This window comes from Microtus oregoni, unplaced genomic scaffold, assembly GCF_018167655.1.
Source record: "Microtus oregoni isolate MIOR12 unplaced genomic scaffold, Mior012 000005F_ref0000423, whole genome shotgun sequence".
In the NCBI taxonomy this organism is placed as follows: Eukaryota; Metazoa; Chordata; class Mammalia; order Rodentia; family Cricetidae; genus Microtus; species Microtus oregoni.
Genome location: NW_024543064.1, coordinates 31,630,196 through 31,655,815, shown reverse-complemented (window position 1 = coordinate 31,655,815; position 25,620 = coordinate 31,630,196). Strand labels below are relative to the sequence as shown.

The window sequence follows — 25,620 nt, the reverse complement described above, 5'->3', positions numbered from 1 at the left end:
CTGAGGTCAGTAAATCTTTAAAGTATATTGACTGATTTAATTCTGTAGTTTTTTTTTTTTTTAACTATCTGATGTCTCTCTGCAGCTGTTTTTCCTTTCTCATTAGCATTTAGAAAATTCAAAGTTAATAAATCATTATGCATTTTATTTCTGGGGGTATTTATTATCCATTTCTGTTTATTTAACATATCCTTTACAGTTCAGTTTGATTCTGCTATATGTCTGCTTTGTAGGATTATGTGGTATACCTGTAATATACTTTATATTATAATAAGCGAAAACCAGTTTCATTTTCTTAGAGACATATGCTGGAGCATTGTCTGTCTTTATTTGTACAGGCATACCCATGATGACCATAACGTCTAGCAAATGTATAATTACTGAATTAACATATCTGAACTCAAAACAGTTGCCCGTTGAAAACATGAATAGGCACCAATGGCATGGTGTACATATTTTAATTTTCAAAATTTCACAAAAATGGAACACATCTGCCTGCCATATTTCCTTTGAGTACCATTTGAATTGCTTCCTGCAGGTAGTGGTGTTTGGTTATATAAAGAACAACTAAGACATTTCCTTATAATTCTTTGTCTTGTTGCCACGTGATGGAAAAGTCTTATTTTAAACCTTTGCTAGTGACATGATTTTGTGTATGTGTGTGTGAAATTCTGAGTCCTTCAGCATGTTTCCGATACTTGATCGATTTTTCCCTTACTTTGTGCTAGAGGACCTGGCAGACCCATATGGAATCGGATGTTTGTTATTTTTTTGTTGTTGTTGTTTGGTGTCTTCCCCCCTCCCCCCCAGATAGGGTTTCTCTGTGGCTTTGGAGCCTGTTCTGGAATTAAACCAGGCTGACCTCGAACTCACAGAGATCTGCCTGCCTCTGCCTCCTGGGGAATTAAAGATGTGTGCCACCACCTCCCAGCTGGATGTGTGTTATGTATATGGGATGATGTCTGTTCCTCATTATATCTTGTAACTGAATAAATAATGAAGTTAATTCTGTATCATCTGGTATAAATCCAGAGGTTTCAATATGTACAAAACAACTTTCTGCATATTGTGAATTGATAACTATGTTCAGGGTTTCTTTAAAATCCCTTAGTACCATGAGAATAGCATATAATTCTGTTTTGGATAGAATCGTAGGAACTTTGTTCCACTTTCTTAAATTTTTTGATTTGTAACCTGCCTTTCTTGATTTTATTGCACCAGTATAGACTTTAGGGGCTCCAGTTATTGGTGTGTTTTGTGCAATGTGAGGAAGAATCTAGCTAGTTCTCTTTATGTGTTGAATTATCTTGCTTTTGGGATAGTTGTTGCTAATCTCTCCTCCAAAAATTACTACAAGCTCTTTGTCAGTGTTTACTTTCTTCCCATAATTTGTCAGTTTCATCATTATTAAAACGCGGTATAATTCCTGCTAGGTCTATTTCTGCTAATTGACAAAGTTTCAGTTTTCCTTTTAGAATTAACTCAGAGACCTTTTCCATATAAGATTTTAATTTTTTACTCGGTTTATGTGGTAAAAAGGTCCAGTCTAAGATAATATCTTTCCTCTGCGTTAAAATTTCTGTAGGGGAAGTCCTTTGCGTCTCATCAGCCCTCATAGTTCGCCATGTTCAGAGAGTCCAGTTTTATCCCATGCTTTTTCAGTCACAGTCCAGCTGGTCTTGGTGAGCTCTCAATAGATCAGCTCCACTGTCTCAGTGGGTAGGTGCATCCCTCGTGGTCCCGACTTCTTTGCTCATGTTCTCCCTCCTTCTGCTCCTCATTGGGACTTTGGGAGCTCAGTCCAGTGCTCCAGTGTGGGTCTCTGTCTCTATCTCCATCTATCACCAGATGAAGGTGCTATGAGGGCTGATGAGACGCAAAGGACAATGGCACGGGGGTTTGATCCTACGTAATGTGATGGCTTTGTGGGAGCCCAGCCAGTTTGGATGTTCACCTTCCTAGATATGGACGGAGGTGGGAGGTCCTAGGTCTTACCACAGGGCAGAAAACCCTGACTGCTCTTTGGACTGGAGAAGGAGGGGGAAAGGAGTGGGGGGAGAGGGAGAAGGGTGGGAGGAGGGGGCGTAGGGGGGAGGAGGGGGAGGGAAATGGGAGGCTGGGAGGAGGTGGAAACTTGTTTTTTTTTTTCTCCTTTTCTCAATAAAAAAAAAATTAAAAAAAAATTTCTGTAGGGGAATGTTTGGATGGCAATATGATCAGAATGCAGTTAAGATTTGAATCTGTACAATCCACGTGTGCCTTCTGTAATTTCTCTTTAATCAAAGTCAATTCTCTCTCAGCCTCAGATGATAATTCCCCGGGACTAGTTAAGTCCTTGTCACCATCTAAGGTTTTCTTTAAATTGATCAGATCATCAGCACCTATCCCAATAGTGGGCTACAGATGGGAAATGTCTCCTAGCAATCTTTGGAAGTCATTCAGATTCTGTAATTGATCTCTTCTAATATGTACTTTTTGGGGTCTAATATTTTGTAACCCTATTTTATATTCTAAATAATTAATAGAATCTCCTCTTTGTATTTTGTCAGGAGCAATTCATCCATCCATCCATTTCACGAAATCCATTCCTCCAAAAGTGGCTGGCCTTGCCTTTAATTGCCTCATTATCCTTTTGTCATTCAGTTTTTATTTGTGTAGCTTCAGAATTTGGTATCTTTCTATTTGCTGCTGAAGTTAGTCTTTGTAAGAAATCCATAAAAGTTTTGAGCCATGTATAGTTTTAGTAAATGACTCAATTTTCTTTTATAATTCTCTAATTCTGTCCCAAGCATTCAAAGCTGCTGTGTGGCATAAATCTAGGGTGTGGTCAGCATATACAGCCTTCCTTTCTATAGTAGTGTAGTCTCCTCCATGAATTTGATCTTGGGAGATATCCCTATCTTTAGCTTTACTCTGTTGTTCAATAATCTTAGCCTCTTCTGAGCCAGGTACTCCATTGTAATTGTGGATTAGGCTCTAAAATAAAATACCTTTAACCTTTATCCAGTCATTAGGGATAATGCTAATACAAAGTGACCATGAGTCACTTTGCTTCCCAAAAGGTGAATGCATGCCATATGAGACTATTGTTTCCTTGAATCTTCTTAAATCTAACGTTGACCCAGGTGTCCAGTTAGCTGTTGACAGAGCCTTTCTCGGCAAGTCCTGTAAGGTTACTGGTTGTATTAAAATTGGTTATCTGAAAAGCTTAGGCTGTTCCTCTCTATTTTTTTTTTAATATTTATTTATTATGTATACAGTTAGCCAGAAGAGGGCACCAGACCTCATTACAGATGGTTGTGAGCCACCATGTGGTTGCTGGGAATTGAACTCAGGACCTTTGGAAGAGCAGGCAATGCTCTTAACTACTGAGCCACCTCTCCAGCCCTGTTTCTTTCTATTCTTATAGTGCAACACTGAAATTAGCTCTTCATTAAATTCCTCTGTCTGGATTTCACTATCTCTGTGATCCGTTTTATTAGGTTTTTCTAAGGCCTGTATCTTAGCACTCAAATTAACCAACATTTTAGTGATAAAACAAAAATAATAATTTTTATAATTTTTATAGTTGATATTACATTAATCCCTTCTAAATTAGATACCCTCTCATTTAATTAGTTCATATTTTCAAACTATCTAGCACATCATCATACAGAGACCCAAATCACTCCATTATAATTTTTTTTTTTTCCATTGCTGCCACCACCACTGGGCTAATTATACTTTCACTGTTTTTTTTTTTTTGTGGCCATTTCTGATCCATTTAAATTTTGTAATCTTAATTTCTATTTACTTTTATATTTTTGTTTACATTTTTGTTTTTCTTGTAACACTGCTAGCTGGAGACACAGGAAGTGCATTATTTTATTTTTTTCTTTTGTATTAGTTTTTTCCTGAGATTTATTTTTACTTTTTGTGTATGGATGTCTTACCTCCATAGATGTCTGTACACCAGGTGCACACTGTGCTCATAGAGGCGAGAAGATGGCATCTAATTCTCTGGAACTGGAGTTATAGACGGTTGTGAAACCATCATATATGAGTGCTGGGAATTGAACTCACCATGATCTTCTAAAAGAACAACAACTGTTCTTAATTGCTGAACCGTCTCTCCAACCCCCACCTTTTTTTAAAAACAGGACGTCACTGTATATTCCTCCAACTTGTAATTCTCTGATTTGGCTTCCTGATTGAGGTGTTCACCATCACATATAGACTTTGCCTCATTGTTTTTTTTGCTAGGAGTTGAACAGGCCAGGCAGGCAGTCTTCCACTGAGCTGCATCTTCAGCCCTTTGCTTCATATTTAATAGAGATTATCCTTATATGTAGTTGATATTTCCCCCCTTTTAATCACTTAAGATGTCACTCAGTTTCTGTCTCACATAGTTTGAAAAAACACACTGAAATTTTAATCTTTAGTTCTCTACACATAGTATTTTTTCTTTCTACATTGCCTTCAAGATTTCTTTGGGGTTTTCAGCATTTTATCTATAATATACACAGTAGTGTAGTTTCCTTCCCACCCCTATTTTCTATATAAGCCTTGTATTCCTGATCTTTCTGCCTATGCTACACAAGTGCTGAGTTATAGATTTGTTTTACCAGGCCCAACTGAGGTGTAAGAGTATGTGTGAGTGTGCATTTGAGTTTGCTCACGTGCACGTGTGTGTGTGTGTGTTTAGTGAATCTATCCTAATAGCTCATGCATGGCACACAAGCACTCTTACCACTGAGCTATACCTTTAGCCCTCGTTTTTATTGGTTTTTAAATTTTGTGTGATGTTCTTAGATGAACTAAATTTAGGTGGTGATGGTGACTTTGTCTTATGCATATTACATACTTTCTTTTAGCGGTGTGCTCCTGTTGTACTTCAACAGGGGATTTGTATGCTATAGACTCCCCCCCCCCATTTTCTCATCCTCTTAGGTTTTAGGTGTTTATATGGACATAACGTGACTATTTACAGGCAGCAGTATTGTTCAGTGCTTTTGTGCTCTGTCACCAAACTGCTGTTTGTTATTTGAAGTTCTGCTAGTTCATGCCAGAGTAGTCTTGTAGCTGTAGTTGGCTTTGGATGGGACCCTCTGCTCTTTCCTGAGATGTAGCTGACCCATCTGTATTCTATCAGTGTCAGTTCTCAGGGTGCACTGCAGCAGCTCATACCGTTCCTAGAGGAAAAGGGTTTTGTTTCTGCTTTTTCCTATAGAACCAGTAGATTTTTGCCTGTATCCTTGCATAGGGTTTCTTGTTTCTCTGTAGAAGTACTTTATTTCCATCTTTTTCCCAGAAGTAATGAAGCCTTACCAGAGTAGTATGAGGAGAGATTTTGTTGCCATCACTTCAGACTTAGATATTTATGCTGTGACAAAAATCTAGGAAGGGAAAACCAAACAAAAAAACCTGTTTAGTGGTGGTTGCACGCCTTTAGTCCCAGCACTTGGGAGGCAGAGGCAGGCGGATCTCAGTTTGGTCTACATAGTGAGTTCCAGGCCAGCCAGGGCTACACAGAGAAATCCTGCCTCAAAAAATGAGGTGGGGGAAAACAATATGAAAGTTGGTAGACTTAGTAGGTAGTCTATCACCGTTCTTCTCCTGACATTCACGTCTTTCTTCTGTATTACTATGGAGACCTGCTGTCTGGATGGTTTACCCTACTCCAATCTTTCTAATGAGCACATGGTGAATGCTTATGGAGAAAATGTTGAGAGTGAGTATGACTTTGTCTGGGGCTCTTGTTACTAATAGACTGACTTGCTACTCCCAATACTCGATCTTTTAAAATAAAGGTTTTGGCTGGGTGTGGTGGGTGGCTCACATCTTTAATCCCAACAGGAGAATCTCTTTTGAGTTGAGGCCATCCTGGTCTACCAAGTGAGTTCTCTGTCAGCCAGGGCTACACAGAAAAACGTTCTCTTGAAACAATTTTTTTTTTTAAAAGTACGTTTCTTAGAACCTGCTTGATGGTGATCAGCTTGTCAATGTTCTGCTAAAGGATGAGACAGTTTGCATATCCAATTTCCCTGGAATAGCCTTGTTATTAGGAATGTGTTTTTAAATCTTTATTTTGAATAATTTTACATATGTATACAATGAAATCTGATCCTGTCTACCCCCAGGAATGCAGTGTCATTAGTTGCCTTGTGGTCTGAGATCTGATACAGTTCCAAATGACTTTAAGAAAAAAATACCCTAGTGTTTTGACATTGTTAGAGATGAAGTATTCTTTGTAGTTGCTTACATTCCAAGCAGAGGTAGAATTACCATTCTTAGATTGTAAATTTGCAGTTTGGTACTGACATGGGTTTCAAAATATAATCTGTATACATCTCTTGACAAAAATATGTACATTTTTGAGAGAATATTTTGAGATATTATATTTTATATAAATAAGCTTTGGAGAGGAAAGTTCTGCTGTATTCATCCTTAGACTAAAGAATTCTTAAAAATGTTTTTTTTTACTTTAGAATTTGATATGTTGTCATATACATCCTCATCCTCTTCTATTTTCCTACCCACCTATCCTTATTCCCTACCCCTTAATTAAAAAGCTGTTTGAATCTGGGTTGAGTTGTTGACTACTCTTGAACATGGAGTCTGCCTTAGAGTATGGTCCATACACCAGGCATCCCTCCTTTGAAGAATACTGGCTTTCCTGTCTCCTCACAGCAATGAGATGTCAGTAGCTCCTTAGCTAAGGGTGGGACTTCATGTTGACCTCTTCTCTTTGTTAGCATTTTGTCTGGCTTGGGCTTATGTAGGTTTTGTGCATGCTGTCAGAATCTCTGAGTTCAAATGTGTTGTATCTATCCTGTTGTGTTGGGAAAGCACCATTTCCTTAAGTCATTCACAACCCCTGGATTCTTACAGTCTTTTTGCCCCCTTTCTCCTTAGATCCCCTAGCCTGGAGGGAAGGAATATGATATAGATTCCCCATTTAGGGCTAAGCACTCTGAATAGACTTCAGAATTTATATTAAAAATAGACATTGTGCCCAAAAAGGACCTCCAAAGATACCATTTAAAGGAGTTGTGGAATGTGGTTGGAACCCATCTATCTCTACTAAATAATTGGCCATTTGAAGATAAATGGAGATAAATGGACAAACAGAAGTTGTTTGGGAATGAATTTTTGAGCATTTAATTGGAAAAAGGGGGCTTTATTGATATTTTCTGCTTAGAGTCATTGTCTAGTCCCATTTATTTGTGAATAGATTGTTTGACAAACACAGTTCTCCAAAGGTATTTTTCTGTCACCTAAGTTGGTGGTTCTTTTCTATTGTATTGAGGAATTTAGATATTTTCCTGGCCTTCTGTACCCAGCAAAGTTATATCTTACTAATTTTTATTCTTTGACACTTTAATGTCCATCCTAAACTCTCTCTTCCTCCCAGATCCTCTTCACCTTCATGTTTTAATAACCCACTGACCCAGTATCTTTTCATGTATTTTTTCTATTACAAATAGAACCTCATATCTATAATTTGCCTTTGTAATAGATCAGTGAGATTTGTTTTTGCTTCAGAGAAATAGATTGTTCTGTTTTTTTCCCGCTTTTATCAGTGTGTATTACAGGGCAAGGGTTTTCATTATATTACTTGTGTCCGTACATATGTACCCTCACTTAATATTCACCACCTCTGTTACTCTTTCTCATTCCTTTCCTCCTAAAAATGACTGAAGGGCTCTGGTGGGTCTGTGAGATGGCTTAGTAGATAAAGGTACTTAACCACCAAGCTTGTTGACCTGATTGCCATCTCTGGGGCCTAGATGATGGCAAGAGCTGACCCCTACAAGTTGTCTTCTCCACACATGCACATACATGTATGTAGACGTAAGTTAAATAAATAAAAAAATGGATGTGGTGTACACAGTAAAGTTTTATGTACCTTTTTCAATAAGAAAGGAACAATAAGTCACCAGATGTATTCTTTTATCTATAATATTTAAACTGATTCTCTTCTATACATATTTTTTAAAAATAGCTGTTTAGTTAAAAAGTAACTTTTCAAGCTGAAAGTTCATATAGATGTTGGTAAACTGGTGTGTTTATATCTTTTTCAGAAAACATTATTCCAAGATGGCTATAGCTGTTTGTGAAAGCTCCAATATTATCGTTTAAATGATATCTGTATCTATCTAATTTTTTAATTTAAAGTTCTGAACTATGTATTTATCATATGATAGTTTGTTTTCTCTTAAAATGTTCTGATTTCGAGTTTACCTGTAGCACGGTGGACTTTTTAACTTTGTTTTGTTGAGTGCTGAAGAGTGAATCTGACTTGTACATGCAGAGCAAGGGCTGTATGTCCCTGTCCTTTAACACTTTAGGAAACTCTTAATAGTGGTAGTACTTGTACCTTATAAACCATTTGGACCTTGTAGGAGAGTAAAAAGAATAATATAGTTATCACCTAAAAGCCTTTGTAGAGTAACTTCTGACATTTGGCATTCTGATTTATTTCCAAGAATAAATAAATATGTAAGTAACCACAGTTAAGAGGTTGAAATTATGATTCAGAGATTAAGAGCACTTGGTACTTTTCCAGAAGACCTGGGCTCAGTTCTCAGTACCTATGTGTAGTAGCTCAAACCTGTCCTCTTTAACTCCAGTTCCAGGGGATCTGGCGCCCTCTTCTGGCTTCTGTATACACTGGACATACCTGCATGTGGTACACAGACATAATGCAGGCAAAACACTCACACATATAAATCAATATCTCTCTCTCTCTCTCTCTCTCTCTCTCTCTCTCACACACACACACACACAGTTAAAGCATGGTATTTATATAATTCTGTTTGATATTTAATGTTTAGCGTTGCATCATAGGCATCTTCTGTACCAGTAAAGTTTGTAAGCAATTAAATACTATATACATATATATATATATATGCACACAGCACTATATACACATATCACTATATACATATATGTGTATATACCTATACATAGTACACTCATAATAACACACACATATCGTTATTAAATCTGCTAGGAGTTGACAATTCCAATAACCTTTTTTCATTTACATTATGCTATACTTAATTTGAGAACTAGAAAGATTTAACTTTGAAGCTCATTTATTTATATTTTTTAAAAAATATATGTGAGTCTATATAGGTATTGCATGTAGGGGTGGGTATTCTTGAAAACAGTAACAGGATATTGGATTTTCTGAAGCTGGAGTTGCAGGTGGCTGTAAGCTGCCTGATTTGAATGCTGAGAATCAAGCTCTGGTCTTCTGCAGGTACAGCAAGCACTTATACCCACCTTCCAGTTCGTGAAGCACATATTCAAAGTTAGCTCTACTTGTAACTAACTATTCCAATTCATAGAAATATGTAGGCTTCTTATTTTGTTTTTAAAGATGGAGTAGGTGTTTTCATAGTTCATTGACCCAACAATGGTTTTCTTCTTTAATTTCAGAATTCCATACGACATAATCTGTCACTGAACAAATGTTTCCTTAAAGTGCCTCGATCCAAGGATGATCCCGGAAAGGTAGGACATTTTCTTAAATTGAAGTGATAAGTGTCTTGGCACATAGGAATCAAGACCTTATCTAGTTCATTGATCAAGAGTTTTTTTTGCAAAACAGCAAGTACTCCAGCCCATTCTGGCTTAGGTGATATGTGATAAGGCCCGGGTCCTTCTAAAAATTTATTTATTGGGTTTTTTTTTTTTTTTTTTTTTTTGAGCCAGGGTCTCACTCTATCATGGCTATCCTGGAATTTACAGATATCTGCCTGCCTCTGCCTCCTGACTGCTGCGATTAAGCGCTTTGCCACCCTATGTCACCCTTCCCTCATCAGGTTGAGACTTCTTTTAAAGTAATAAAGAAGCCAGCTAGAGCTTTTCATTGATAGCTTGCCCTGCTTTACCTAGCTTTTGCTTGGTGGTTTTCTTAGTGTTGTGTGTGGAATCTAATCTGATATTGCTTGTCAGGAGCTCTGGTGGGTTAGCTGTCTGGGGGTGGAACTGTGCACTTGGCTGGTAGAAAAGTGCTCTAATGAAATAAAAGATCCTTCCTACTCCATTCTCGTAGTTGCTTTATTGTCTCCTGATAGAGTTACAGTTTCATTCAGAGCACACTCCCCATTTTGTTTTAAAACTTAGGTTGTTAGGTCAAATCATACTTGCTTGTCAACATGAGTTGCTAGATTTGTACTCTGAGATAGTTATGCCTGTTGGCAGATAATGTTCTTACTTGAGTGGTTAGGTGTCTATTCTTTGTTAGAAATTTTCTTTTCATTTTATTCTGTCATTTCAGTTGTAGTTTAGCTCATTCATGACTTACTGTGAAGATCATCTTTACGGTTTGTAAGCGTGTCTTTCACATGGTCGTACAATTCTTTCCCACTCCTACTTTTTTGGCTTCTTGTTGTTTCTCCCTTAAGATTGAGCTCTAGTACTACTTCACTGACACATGTTTTCTCTCACTATAGCCACTATTATGTTGCATCAGGTGCTAAACTGGTCTGTTTTAGGGCTTGTTCTCTGTGTTTACAGGATCTTTCACCAGCAGCCAACGGTCTTTCAGGAATACTGACCCCACACCTTAGTTGCTACTCTTCATTATTTATCTACAGAGTCTACATTTTTATTTAAATCATGCTTATCTTGTTCACTGTTGAACCCTAGTTGCTTGCACAGTGGTCATTGGCATTGAGGAGACACCCCTGTTGATAAGCATACTGTATCTTCCCTTTTTTTCTTGATGCCCACACTCCTAAGCAGTGGTGTTTCACAGCACTTTTGAGGATTTGCTCTCCCAGAGGCTTTCATTGACTTTTCATAGGTGATTAGAATAGTCTTACTCTTTTACTTTTTATTTATGCTCATCACTCTAGCATTGTGAGGGGGAATTGATAACGAAAAATTTCTTTTGAATGTCCCTCACAATTGCTTTTTCTTTTAAAGAAAGGCAGAATCTTCATAGATCTGGCTGGCCTTGAACCTGCTATGTAGATCAATCTGGCCTCAAATTCACAGCGATCTGTCTGTATCTGCCACTTTTTCCAAGTGCTAGGGTTTAAAATTGTGCATAATCACACCCAGCAATTTTCATAGAACCTGAATCAGATTGAAAACCATTTATAAAAGACAAGAAATAATTTAAATCTACAAAGGCACAAATTAGATTTTATAAACATTTGATTCTGATTTTAAAATTTTGCTTATTTCTATGTTTTGAGACAGGTCTTACTATGTAGCCCTGTTGGCTTGGTGTTTGCTTTGGAGACCAGGCTGGGCTTGAACTTGCAAGCAGGCTTCTGCTTCTCTAGGGCTGGAATTGCTAGTGTGTGCCATCATGCCTATTTCTTAACTTTTAGAGGGAGTAAATAATCACTAAAGTGAACACCTAATTTCTAACTATTTAATTTATTTATACCCATATTCTTTTTTTTTTTTTTTTTTTTTTTTTTTTTTTCTGAGACAAGGTTTCTTTGTAGCTTTGGAGCCTGTCCTGGAACTAGCTCTTGTAGACCAGGCTGGCCTCGAACTCACAGAGATCTGCCTGCCTCTGCCTCCCGAATGCTGGGATTAAAGGCATTCACTACCACCACCAAGCTCTCTGCTTATATTCTAACTATTTATTAAGGTAACTAAATTGTTAGCAATTGGAATTACACACTTGACTGCCAGTTTTATTTTCTTATGCACAGAAGGTAAAACCCTTTCCTTCTTTAATTAAATAGTATCACGAACTAAGGCCAATTTTAAATATGTAGGGTTCGTTTTGCAGTCATCTTTGGGTTTAGGTTTATTTCAAAATGTAGTTAAAGTTGTGTACTAGTCTTACAGGGGGACAGCACTTGTATTAGTTAGCTCACACTCACCCAAATCTGTAGCTTCAGGAAATTCAACACCCTCTTCTGGCCTCCATAGGTACCTATACCCATTTACAAAAACATGTACACAGACATGTAGATAGAGACGGCTTGTTCATTCCTGGCCACCCAGACCTGAAATAATCATGCAGAAATTGTATTAATTACAATACTGTTTGGCCAATAACTCTAACGTATTCTTAGCTAGCTCTTACATCTTGAATTAACCCATTTCATTTATTTTGTATTTTACCACAAGGCTCATAGTTTACCTGTAAGGTTCTCGGGCAGGCATCTTTCTTCTTTGGCAGCTACATGGCATCTCCTCAGCCCTGCCTACTCTCTGTCTACATCTGTTATTTTCCTCCTGGCTTTACTCTGTTAAGCCATTGGCTGAAACCAGCTTCTTTATTAACCAGTGGCTATAAAACATATTCACAGCATACAGAGGGGAATCCCACATTACAGACACACATAACACAAAATTAAAAAGAGACTTTTAAAAGTTAGAGGTGAGTTGAATACTAAGAGGTATGGAGTTTTCAGCTTTTACCATTTATCTCTAGTTTTAATGTCTTATATTCATCAAGCTTGCCGTTGTTCTCATTAATTTATTTAATCTCACAAACTAGGTTTATGATAGTATGATTGCTTTCACTTGGGATCCCAAAGCTTGGTTTGAATAGTGGCCATGGTCCTTATTGATTATAGTTAGAAGTTATGTTGTGAAGTTGATCTTACTAAGTAATCTAAGTAATACATTTCTGTGAATAAAGTCATTTTTATTTGTTACTTAAAGTTTATTTATTTTATGTGTGTGGGTGTTTTATCTGTATATATGTCTGTTTATCATGTGTCTGCCTGGTACCTCCAGAGACCAGAAGAGGTTTTTGAATCTCTTGGGATTGGAGTTACAGATAGTTGTGAGCTTTCATGTTGGTGCTGGGAATTGAACCTGGGTCCTCTTTAAGAGCAGCCAGTGCTCTTAACCTCTGAACCATCTCTCCAGCCCCTTTGTGAGACTGAATGAATTTTGCAAAATTCCATTGTTTTTGAAATGTTTTTGAAACCTCAATGTTAACTCACTTTCTTTATAGAAGACATAATTAAGAGCAAGGCCAAGGTACTTACTCCTTGTTCATATTCAGTTTGGAGTTGGAGACATCTGTTCTGGTCGTATTTACTTAATGGCTGTAGAAGACTAGATTAAACTAAAGAAGAATACTTCAGGAAGAGCTGCACCTGACTCTTCAGTTTTTCATTACGATGTCTCTTTTCAGCCCCCAGTTCCACTCATTTTTTGGATTGTATTTTTTTCACTTTTTTGAGACAGGTTTTCTATTCAGTCCTGGCTGTCCTAGAACTTGCTCTGTAGACCAGGCTGGCCCAGAACTCAGAGATCTACTTGCCTCTGCCTCCTGAGTGCTGAGATTAAAGGTGTATGCCACCTCCATCTACCTTGATGATTTAAATTTTTAGGTCAGTTAATGGCAGAGATTATGTTAGTGGCTTCAGAACTTTCCCTCTGTGTTGCTCCTCTTCCTTCCAAGTAATCTGTGATCTGCAGAGCTTTAGGATGATTACTGAGCAAGTGAGTTTCACTTCTTTTGTAGCTGAGTGCCTCTCCCATACCTGTCTTTATATAGAATTGTCGTTCACCACAGCGGGAGAAACCATTGGTCCAGAGTGAGGTGGGAATAGATTGTGGTTTGAGGTATGGGAGAGATTTTTTCATCTCTTATAGTTCTGGTCTTGGCCCATTAAGCCAAAAGGTAGAATTAACTGATGTGGGAGTCCCCTCTGTGCACTGTGATTACCATTAATGAATAAAGAAACTGCTTTGGACCTATAACAAGGCAGAACTTAGGTAGGCAGGGAAAGCTAGGCCGAATGCTGGGAGAAGGAAGGCAGAGAGAGAAACACCATGGAGCACCCACCAGAGTCAGACATGCTGAAACTTTGCCGGTAAGCCACTGTCACGTGGCAATACACAGATTAATGGAGATGGGCTAAATTAATATGTAAGAGTTAGCCAATAAGAAGACAGTGCTAATGGGCCAAGCAGTGATTTAAATAATACAGTTTCTGTGTGATTATTTCAGGTCTGAGGCTAGCTGGGCTGCCAGGAACCAACAAGCAGCTTCCTTGCAACAAGTAATTGACATATAACAACGTTCCATTTCATTGTATGGCTTCCTGTTCGCTGTGTTATCAGAGAAGTAGAAAAAGCAGTTGAGACCCAAAGTGCTTGTTGAATTACTTTTTTCGTCATGTAAGAAGTCTGTTTTTCCTCTGTTCTTTGAAATAAATTTGAAGAGCCACATTGTTACTGTTTTTTTTTTCACCTAATCTGTTTTTCCTCTGTTCTTTGAAATAAATTTGAAGAGCCACATTGTTACTGTTTTTTTTTTTCACCTAAAGAAACACAAAATGAAATTATTTTGCCTCGCAACTATTCCTTTTAGGAGAACAAGTTTCTTTTTGTCTTCTTTGAGTTGGAGTCCTTTCTCTGTCTGTGTATCCTACATTTTTTGCTTAAGAATTTTTTTTTCCTGTGTATGAGTATTTTGCCTTGATGTAGCTCAATGTACCATGTTTGTGCCTGGTGCCCAAGGAAGCCAGAAGACTTTGAGTACTCTGGGACTAGAGTTACAGACAGATGTGAGCTGCTTCTAGAAGAACAGCTAGTGCTATGAGTCATGAAACATCTCTTGAGCTCCTTTCTCTGCTTTTTAACTACCATTTTTTATCCCTGTTCATTTGGATTGTTTTTTGTATTTTTGTCTAATTTATTGACCTAAAACATTTTGTAAATGTTTTATTCTTTAGTTCGTATATGCTTAATAATGATCTTAGTAAATGATTAATAAGTGTTGCTTGCATTATGAAAACACAGTTGACTAAATTTATGACTAAATTTATGTTTAAAAATGATGGCTGTCTTCTGTTTCCTGGCTTAGTCTTCTTTCAACCTGGTTCTTTTTCCAGTTCAGAAGAATAATTCACTCTTAAAGGAACCAAGGAATTACTGGAAGTAGCTTCAACATGTAGCATGAGTAACAGTAGACTAAATAGCCAATCTAATAGCTAAGAAGTTTGAGTCTTGCTGCCTGTTCTGGGGCATTTAATTACATACTGTTGATTCTTAGAGGAGCTTTATGTAGAACAATGATGGCAAGAAACTGCCCGAGAATAGAGGGTCACCATGGCTTTGAAGATTTTGGTCTCATATTGTTTCCTAAAGAAACAAACTTATCTGTTTAGAGAAGCAGGTTTGTGAACTTCTGAGAGTGTGATTTTTTTTTTATTACTTTATAAATAATACCATTCAAAATTTCCACTTCCTCCCCTCTTTCTACTTCCCCCCACTCTCTCCCTCCCCCTCTCCCCCTCCAGTCCTAAGAGAGGGCAGGGTACCTTGCCATGTGTGAAGTCCAAGGCCCTCCCCCCTCCATTCAGGCTTAGGAAGGTATGCATCCAAATAGAATAGGATCCCAAAAAGCCAGTACATGCAGTAGAGACAAATCCCATTGCCATTATCATTGACTTCTCAGTCTGCCCCAATTGTCATCCACATTCAGAGGGTCCAGTTTGATCTCATGCTTGTTCAATCCTAGTCCAGCTGGGTTTGCTGAGCTCCCATTAGCTCAGGCACACTGTCTCAGTGGGTGGACTAACTCCACATGGTCCTGACTTCCTTCCTCATATTCTCCCTCCTTCTGCTCTTGAACTGGACCTTGGGAGCTCTGTCCAGTGCTCTGATGAGGGTCTCTGTCTCTATCTCCATCTGTCACTGGACGAAGGTTCTATGGTGATATTCAAGATAGTCATCAGTCTGACTACGGGACAAAGGCCAGTTCAGGCACCCTCTCCTCCACTGCCCAGGGTCCTAGCTGGGGACGCCCCCGTGGACACCTGGGAACCCCTCTAGAGCCAAGCCTTTTGCCAACCCCAAAATGGCTCCCTTAATTAAGATATCTTCTTCCCTGCTCCCATATCTGTCCTTCCTCTATCTCAACCATCCCACTCCCCCAAGCTCTCCCCAACCCTCCCCTTCTCCCTTCTCTCTCCCCCCTCTCCCCTCTCCTGCACCTAACTCCTACCCTCACCCCCATGCTCTCTCTCAACTTTTGCCTGGCGATCTTGTCTGCTTCCAATTTCCAGGAGGATCTATGTTTTTCTTTGGGTTCACTTTATTACTTAGCTTCTCTAGGATCGCGAACTAGAGGCTCAGTGTCCTTTGTTTATGGCTAGAATCCACTAATGAGTGAGTACATACCATATTCATGTTTTTGGGTCTGGGTTATCTCACTCAGAATAGTGTTTTCTGTTTCCATCCATTTTCATGCAAAATTCAAGATGTCATCGTTTTTTACCGCTGAGTAGTACTCTAATGTGTAGATGTGCCACACTTTCTTTATCCATTCTTCCATTGAGGGGCATCTAGGTTGTTTCCAGGTTCTGGCTATTACAAGTAATGCTGCTATGAACATAGCTGAACAAATGCTTTTGTAGTATGATTGGGCATCTCTTGGGTATATTCCCAAGAGCATTGCTGGATCTTGAGGCAGGTTGACTCCCTATTTTCTGGGAAACTGCCACACTGATTTCCAAAGTGGTTGCACAAGGTTGCATTCCCAGCAGCAATGGATGAGTGTACCCCTTACTTCACATCCTCTCCAGCATAGGTGTTTTTGATTTTAGCCATTCTGACAGGTGTAAGATGGTGTCTCAAAGTTGTTTTAATTTGCATTTCCCTGATCGCTAAGGAAGTTGAACATGTCCTTAAGCATCTTTTGGCCATTTGAAATTCTTCTGTTGAGAATTCTCTGTTCAGTTCAGTACCCCATTTTTTTTAATTGGGTTATTTAGAATTTTAATGTCTAGTTTCTTGAGTTCTTTATATATTTTGGAGATCAGACATTTGTCTGATGTGGGGTTGGTGAAGACCTTCTCCCATTCAGTAGGTTGCCTTTTTGTCTTAATGACTGTGTCCTTTGCTTTACAGAAGCTTCTCTATTTCAGGAGGTCCCATTTATTCTTTGTTGCTCTTATTGTCTGCTACTGGGGTTATACATAGGAAGTGGTCTCCTGTGCTCGTGTATTGCAGACTACTTCCCACTTTCTCTTCTTTCAGGTTCGGTGTGGTCAGATTTATATTGAGGTCTTTAATCCATTTGGACTTGAGTTTTGTGCATGGTGATAGATATGGATCTGTTTTCATTCTTCTACATGTTGACATCCAGTTATGCCAGCACCATTTGTTAAAGATGCTTTCTTTCTTCCATTTTATAATTTTAGCTCCTTTGTCAAAAATCAGATGTTCATAGGTTTGTGGATTAGTATCCAGGTCTTCAGTTCGATTCCATTGGTCAACGTCTATGTTTTTATGCCAGTACCTAGCTGTTTTCATTACTGTAGTTCTGTAATAGAGTTTGATGTCAGGGATGGTAATGCCTCTGAAAGTTCCTTTATTTTATAGGATTGTTTTGGCCATGCTGGGTTTTTTATTTTTCCTTATGAAGTTGATTGTTGTTCTCTCAAGGTCTGTGAAGAATTTTGTTGGGATTTTGATGGGGATTGTATTGAAACTATAGGTTGCCTTTGGTAGAATTGCCATTTTTACTATGTTGATCCTACCAATCCAAGAGCATGGGAGATCTTTCCATTTTCTGGTATCCTCTTCAATTTCTTTCTTCAAAGACTTAAAGTACTTGTCAAATAAATCTTTCACTTCTTCTGACTTAGTATAAAGGAGCATAACACCATTTAAACTCTTCGCATTATCTTCAAACGAAATTTTGGCTTGGGGGTCAGGTGGGTGATGTAATTGTAGATGATCCTTACTCATTGATGATTTCATTTGGAACATCTTATTTTTAAAAGATGTAGAGAAACTTTAAAGAAAATGAGACTGAAATGGCCATCCTACTTCCGGGAATCCTCAGAATGAGATTGATCTGAGATCTGTCTCCTCCCGTTTTATATTCCTCTCTGGTGCTGGGATTAAAGTTGTGCGTCACCACTGCCCAGCCTCTATGGGTATCTAGTGTGACTATTGGGATTAAAGGTGTGTGCCTTCACTGGCTGGTCTGTATAGCATACTAGTGTGGCTGCTTTGCACTCTGATCTTCAGGCAAGCTTTATTTATTAAAATACAAATGAAATACCACTACACATAAGGATAATTGAGAGTGTGGTTGGATAAAAATGAAGACATCTTATTTATTGGAGTAAGTAAGAAAAAAACCCCATAGGAGTTTTTAAACAATGTTTTATTTGCTGTTTTGGCATATTTGAATAGAGTTAGTGGTTTTAAATCACTGTAGCTAAGAGCCCCATTTGCTATCTGGGCATAGACATAATCGAGTTTAGTTGAAGGAGCAGTTTGAGCAAAGTTCAGGTGAGTCAGTAATTAAAGGAATTAATAACAAGGCCTAAACATAAAGAAATGAATTGGTGCCAGTGAGCAAATGTCAAGGCAAAGATCAGTTATGAATGTCAAATCAGCCATCAGACACACTGAGGAATGAAAACCAAGAGTAGCTGGCATGTGTCCTTACATTCCAGCACTTAGAAGACTGGGCCCAACCTGAGCTGCACAGTGAGATGCTTCCTTTAAACAACAACAAAAGGCTGGAGAGATTGCTTAGTTGACTTACTGCTCTTGCAGGGGACCCAAGTTCCGTCTAGCATTCATATCAGATGGCTCACAACTGCTCTTTAAGTAACTCTAGCTCCAGGAGATCTAACATCCTCTTCTGGCCTTCACGGGCACCCTTGGCACTTACACATACATATATTAAAATAAAATAAAATAGTTGAAAATCAAAAGCTAACACTGATAAGATAGGTGTCCTGGCGATTTGAAAGACTTGAGAGCTTCCATCCCCGCATCACATCATGCTGAAAATAGTTTCCCCTCAGCTACCTTTTATTCGTACCTTTGTTGTTGTGACCCCTTTTCGAGATGTAACCATTTTATAAAATATTTAACTGAAAGCTAATTTTTATCTCCATAAATCACTTCACTTTACAATTCTAGAAAATATGAGAAGTGTATAGTTGCCACCATTGTGATCAAGATTATTTTATTCTGTCCCTTGAGTGTCAGTCTCCCCTTTTCTGAGGCCCTAGCAATTAATGATGTGTTTTCAGATTCTTAGAATTTTGCCTTAACATGATATTTTTGAGATTCATTGATGTTGTGGATACAACAGTCTGTCCCATCTTACTACATGTATTCTGGCCTATTAGTTTCCCCACACAAAATGACCATTTGAAGGCTATAAGAGTTTTTGCTATTATATCATCAGATTTCTTTCTTTTAGGCTTAGACCAGATAATGATAAATATTGAGATTTTAAAAAACTAGTTGTCGTATTAAAACAACCAGTAGCCATATTAAGCTGCCTATTTAGTGGGTTACATATTAAAGATAGGTGAGCTGTGTGTCTCTTAGACATTAAGAATGATATAGAAAAACTTTATATTTAACTATAAAAATATTTAAGAGTTAAATAAATTATGGCACTGATTAAGTAAAAGCACTTAAGATATTTTTACACATCTTTAACATTTAGAAACTCATTTTAAATCAATATAGTAATTGCATATTTTAAATCTATTAGTTTAGAAATAAGTTACTTAGATGTCTGTCCCTCTGGACATCATTTACTTACTTTGTTAATTAGTGCATTTAAAGGCAATGAAATCTTCATTTATTCCAAAAGGATGTTCTGGGAACCTAAGTTGGCATTGGGATAATTGTTTATACATTCATTCATTTAGCCAGCCAAGCAGCCTGCCTTTGAGTGCTTGCTGTGTTTGATCATTAATAGTCTCCTTTGTGGTTGAAGAGAGTAGCTCGATTGCTTAAAGTAAACACTTTTGAGAGAAAGACGATGTTGTTTATTACACTGAAGCAATGGGAGTAAACCAGACACAAGCTGGCAAGTGTGGTTGCTTTTTATATGGGGCATGCAGATTGCAGTAGCATCCTAGAATGCTGTGGAGAAAATGAACTGCCACATAGAAACTGGAAATGAGAAAGGATTACAATGTGATATAAAATACTATGGATGTCAGGAATGGAAAGGGTCTGGTTTCATTTTTGAAGTTCTTGAAATAGGTGTGCATTGAGAGCTAAGGAAGAGCGGGAAGAGTGAACATGTTCTTGGCAGTGGACTTAAAACAAAAGTCACAGGTTTAGCCATTTATTTTTGCTAGCTACTTAGGATAGGGGCTAGATAATAACATTTTAATTAAGAATATTTTCAACCTGAAGCTTGTTAAAGAAAGGTCATATTACTGTGTGATAAAGCAGGATTCTTGAATTGATATATGATGTACTTTATATAAAGTAATGCATATTTTATGTTGAGAATAAAGCCATTTAAATTACTTGATCTTTTAGGTTTCTTTTCTTCTCTTTTTCCTTTCCTTTCCTTTCCTTTTCTTTTCTTTTCTTTTCTTACAGGAGCTTACTGTTCAAACTGGCCCACAACTCGGAGCTATCACAGAACTCACAGCTATCCTCCTGCCTCAATCTCTCCCAGGTGCTAGAATTAGAAGCATGAGTTGTTATATTTGGCTGTTTCATTTTTGAAAAGAAATCCTCATTTTTCTGGTGTTCATAGATTAACTATTTGGTCTTTTCTGCTGAATGCTGTGGGGATTTTATTTGCGTGTTACAGGTTTTTTTTTTTCTTTGAAGTTAACGTTCATTTTAGTATGTCTTGAAATTTGTAGTAGATTGACTTTGGAAAATGTAGTTAGTGAAAGTTGTGGAATTCTAGTTTCTGAACTTTGTGGCTACAGAGAGTAAGGCATTTTGTTCTTTATATTCGTAGAGGGTGCATGATATATACGAGTATTTACTGTATAAGTTCTGTTGATATGACATGACGCCTGCATTTGTGTATTACTTACAGAACACAGAGCTCTTTGCATTCTAGCCTTGATTCCAGGTGAAATCTGGTCAAACCTGCCTTTAGATGGTGGTCTTTGAGTTCTTCATAGGATTTTTTCATGTCAGGAAGCTTGTAAAAATGGAGTTGTCAAGCATATGAGTGTACATGCGATCTAATAGAGGTGGCTGCTTTCCAACAGTTTTGGTTTGCCCAGTCCTAATCACCTTGATTTTTTTTAAAAAGCATCTTTCCTGAAGGTTCCTTTCAAGTCTTTAAAAAAATGTTGATGTCATTACTGAGTGAGTGTGTCCTATTCATGGAAGTCTTTGATGTATGTTATGAAAATATTTTCTCAGACTGAGGTTTGCCTTTTTAATTTTTATAATTATGCTGTAAAAAGAGTAGTCATGGGGCTGGAAAGATGGCTCAGTGGTTAAGGGCACTGGCTGCTCTTCCAGAGATCCTGAGTTCAATTCCCAGCAACCACATGGTGGCTCACAACCATCTGTAATGAGATCTGGTGCCCTCCTCTGGTGTGTGGGCATACATGGAGGCAGAATGTTGTATACATAATACATAAATAAATCAAAAAGTAAAAAGAGTAGGACTGTTAAATGCTACTAGTGAAATAAAATTTATTTTTAGTTTACTGTTTAGTGAGTATTGTGTGCTGTTTAGGCAGTCAATTAGTAAATAATTTTTTTTCTGTTTCTTCTAAAAGTTTGATGCTTTACATTTATGTTCATGATTTATTTCAAATTAATACTTGTGGGTGGTGCTTTTAATTGTCTTTTTGAATTGTTCCTATATCTTTGTGCAATGTTCTTAGTTTTTAAATTGATTTTTGTGTGTTTGTGTGTGATGCTGGGCCAAGGCATTGAGTATGTGTGGCAGAAACTCTCGTCATTGAATTTTATGTCTCAGTACCCACATTGGATACCTCACTATCATTGTAATTCTAATCCTAGGGTTTCTGACACCCTTTTCTGGTCTCTGTGAGCCTGCATGCACATGGTGCACACACATACACACATACATCTACACATGCATATAAACTAGAATAAAACTCTTGGTAAGAACCTTAGTGGCTTGCATATTCTAAAGGAAAGCTGGGACTTAGCTAGAAATCAGGAGACAGGAATTCTTTCCAGACAATATTTTGTTTTCTGGCAGTGACTTGGCTATATCATGCATAATCAGCATTAGATTAGAGGTCTCTGATTCTTTTTTCTTTAGTTATTGTTCTTTTTCTGTGAAGACCATGTTCAAGAGAACTCTTATAAAAGAAAGCATTTAACTGGAGCTTGCTTACAGTTTTAGAGGGTTAGTTCATGTCATCATGGCTGGAAGCAGAGAGGCATGGTACTGGAGCAGTAGCTGAGAGTTTTACATCCTGATTTGCTATGAAACCTCAAAGCCCACCCCTAGTGACACAGTCCAGCAAGGCCACTTCTTTACCCACGAGTGTACACTTTGTAATCCTTCCCAAACATGAGCCTATGGGGGCTGTTCTCATTCAAACTACCATACTCCCTTACAAATATACATTTTTATTTAGATAAGGATTTATATACCATAACCTGGTAGTTTCAGCATATTTCTAAAACTGTTCTTTAGCCCCTACTACTGAACTCTAGGACATTTCCATTTTATCTCTTAGAAAGGAACACGGTTTCCATTAATGTTTTCTTCTCATTTCTCCCATTTTAAGCTCCTGGTAACCATTTGCTTTCTGTATTTATGAATTTTATTAATCTAAATAGGTCATACAAAATATTTCAAGGTTGTTTTTTGTTGTCCTCTATTATTTTGCAAAAATGTTTATGAAATAACATTTATTTAAAATTTTATAACTATATATAAAAGTTTATGGTAAACTGTAATACTAGTTTTCTAGATACATTTGGAAGTAGAGTTGTGATAATTGTTCATAGTCTAACCATATCAGGGATTTGAATAAACATTAATGGATTAATACATGACCATCTGAATACTAAAGTATGTTTGTTAGAAATCAACTCAGTATATCACTCAGAAAAATCTCCTTGTGAACTTGCCGAAAAAGATGAGTAACAATATTGTTATGAATAAAGTAAAATTTGAAATTACCTCAGCTACCACTAACTCAAGTAGAAGGAGCAGGTGACCTAACTTAGACATACATTTCAGAACAACTGAATGTACTGATACGTATTTTCACTGTTGGTACAGCACACATATGAGGCCCTGCTTTCAGTTCCAGAAAGGCTGTGTCTCCATTTAGTAGTTAAGATAAAATACATTCAAGTAATTATGAGCATATAAAAGTTTTCTATAGCTTAGAGAATAGGTGACGAAAACAAACGAATAGCAAGTGTAGTGTGGGATAATGCTTTTGTACCCTGTGAAGATCGGTTGTTTGTATTGTTTTAATAAAATGCTAATTGGCCACTGGCCAGGCAGGAAGTATAGATGGGGCAACCAGACTGAGAATTCTGGGAAGAGGAAAGGAAAAGAGTTAGTAGCCACCCAGTTGCTGACAAAACAAGATGAAAATGCTACACTGATGTAGTAATAAGGGCGGCGGGGCTGCGTCCCCAGCACCCCTGTTGCCTGGCTAGCTTATGCCCGAAATAACAACACACAAACTGTATTCATTTAATCACTGCTTGGCCCATTTCTATCTAGCCTCTTCTAGGCTAATTCTCACATATTAATTTAGTCCATTTCTAATCATCTGTGTAGCGCCCCTAGGTGCGCTTACCGGGAAGATTCTAGCCTATGCCCATCCTGGGTCGGAGCTTCATCGCGTGCATCTGCCTGGGAGCTGGGAGCATGGCGTCTCTCTGAGGAGTCTGCTCCCAAGAGGAGAGCTGTGGAGTCTGAGCTCACTTCCTCTTCCTCCTAGCGTTCTGTTCTGTTTACTCCTCCCACCTATCTTCTAACCAATGAGGGCCAAGCAGTTTCTTTTTATTTAACCAATGACCTTCCTCCATCACACTGAGAAAAGGCACCAAGCCACATGGCTAAACATAGACAAGAATTATAGGTTAATTTAAGTTGTGAGAGCTAGTTAATAATAAGCCTGAGCTAATAGGGCAAACAGTTTATAATTAGTATAAGCCTCTGTGTGTTTTGTTGGGATTGAACAGCTGCAGAACTGGACAGGACAGAAATCTCCGAGTTCAGTGTAGAGCTGAAAAGTAAATAAGTGAAAAATACATTGACCGGCACATTGGAGAAAGCAGAAGAATAAGATTTTATAAATTTTTATATGAGGAATGCCTGAAAATTAGAATTGTGTCCAAAATCAGTGCTTCAAAAGGAAAAGCTAAAAAGTCAAAATCCTTCAGAAATTAAAGAAGTACACAAACCCACAGTTACTGCTAGTGAATTCAGTAGATTTCTGAGCACATAATTGAATAATGAGACAGAAAAGCAGCTACGGATCTCAACAGCACTTTGTCAACGTCAGGAATATTTTGAACTTAGTGATAATAAAACTGACAATTTGGGGGCTTATCCAAGGTAGTTATTTTGAAAGAAACTATAGCTTTAAATGCTTTATGAGGAAAGGTAAGAAGTGTCTGAAACTTTTGACCTGCTCATGTGTTAAAAACACAGGATGAATTGAGTCCACAGTAAGAAGAAAGGAACAGAATGGGGCTGACAAGATATCTTAACAGGTGTTTGCCACCAAGTCTTGCAACCTGAGTTCTAACTCACATGATGGAAGGAGATAACTGACTCCCACAGATCAGCCCTCTGACCTCTTCAGGAATGCAGTGCATGCACCTCCCCCAGAAAAAGGGAAAAGAACAAAGAGTGGTAATCTGAGTCAGGCCCTGGTAGTGCGGGCCTGTGATTCCAGATGCTTAGGAGCAGAGGCAGGAGGATTGAAAGCTCATGGCAAGTCTGAACCAAGGTGAACCTGGATCTGTAATAGTAATTAAGAAGAAATGAGTCAAGAAAAAGCAGTGAGATTAGAATGGAAACTACAAAAAAGCAATACCGACCCTATGCATTTTTTTATATATGTGTGTATAAAAATTCTCTTTCCCTTCTCCTCCCCGTCCCCCCCCCCCCCCCCCCCACAAAGCAGTTTCCAGCTTACTTCATGAGGTCAGCATTACTATAAGAGTTAGGGTTGGGCAAAGGAGATGAGGAGAAACTGTAGACCAATATTTATGAACACAGACCCCAAAACCTTAACCAGAAGTTTGCCAGTTCAGATTTTTGTTGTGAAGAAAGGAGGAAATTGTGATCAAGTGGGATTTGTCTCACTGATATAGTAAAGGTTAAAATTAGACTCAGTATGGTTCACTGTACAAGAAAGAGAAAACTGAAGAATCTTAACATTTAATATTCTAAAAACTAGGGATTTTTTAATTAAAAACATGTATGAAAATTATACATTGTGTTTAAACAAGATGTTAAGTAACTTCCTTCTGAGATTAAAAATAGGGGAGGATTCTTGAAGCCACCTGTTTTCATTCAATAGTTGATAGTGTTAGGAAAGAAAATTAAGGACATTTAAATTTAGAAAGAATAAGTTAAACTCTGCACAAATTGTTGTTGTAGAAAATCTGAAAGACGGTGAAAGCAACTAGAACATGAGTTCAGCACAGTCCTGGAATGCAGGATTCCGGGTTGTGTAATCTCTATGCACTAGCAAGGCAGTGGGAAATTTAACGCGCTCCATCTAACAGTAGCACCCACAATTATGAACTGTATTAGCAAATAGGTGCAGGTCTGCTTACTGAAAACATCACCAGGAGAAATAGAGGAAGCCTACACAAATGGAAAGGAAGCAGCATGTTTGCAGAGAAGAGGACATGCTGCTGTTGATGATGTGTGCTTATGTAATACTTTTGTTTTTTAAGTCACGTCAGAGTTGT

General features: G+C 37.9%; 1 protein-coding gene across 4 annotated transcripts in view; it reads left to right on the top strand.

Moving 5' to 3' along the window:
* Window positions 1-25,620, top strand: part of Foxj3 (forkhead box J3) — a 107,081-nt gene that overhangs the window by 40,518 nt on the left and 40,943 nt on the right. For all 4 annotated transcript variants that reach the window (XM_041651691.1, XM_041651692.1, XM_041651689.1 and 1 more), the window contains exon 4: window positions 9,427-9,501. In XM_041651691.1, the coding sequence (XP_041507625.1) occupies window positions 9,427-9,501 (75 nt within the window). The remainder of the gene's footprint in view (window positions 1-9,426; window positions 9,502-25,620) is intronic.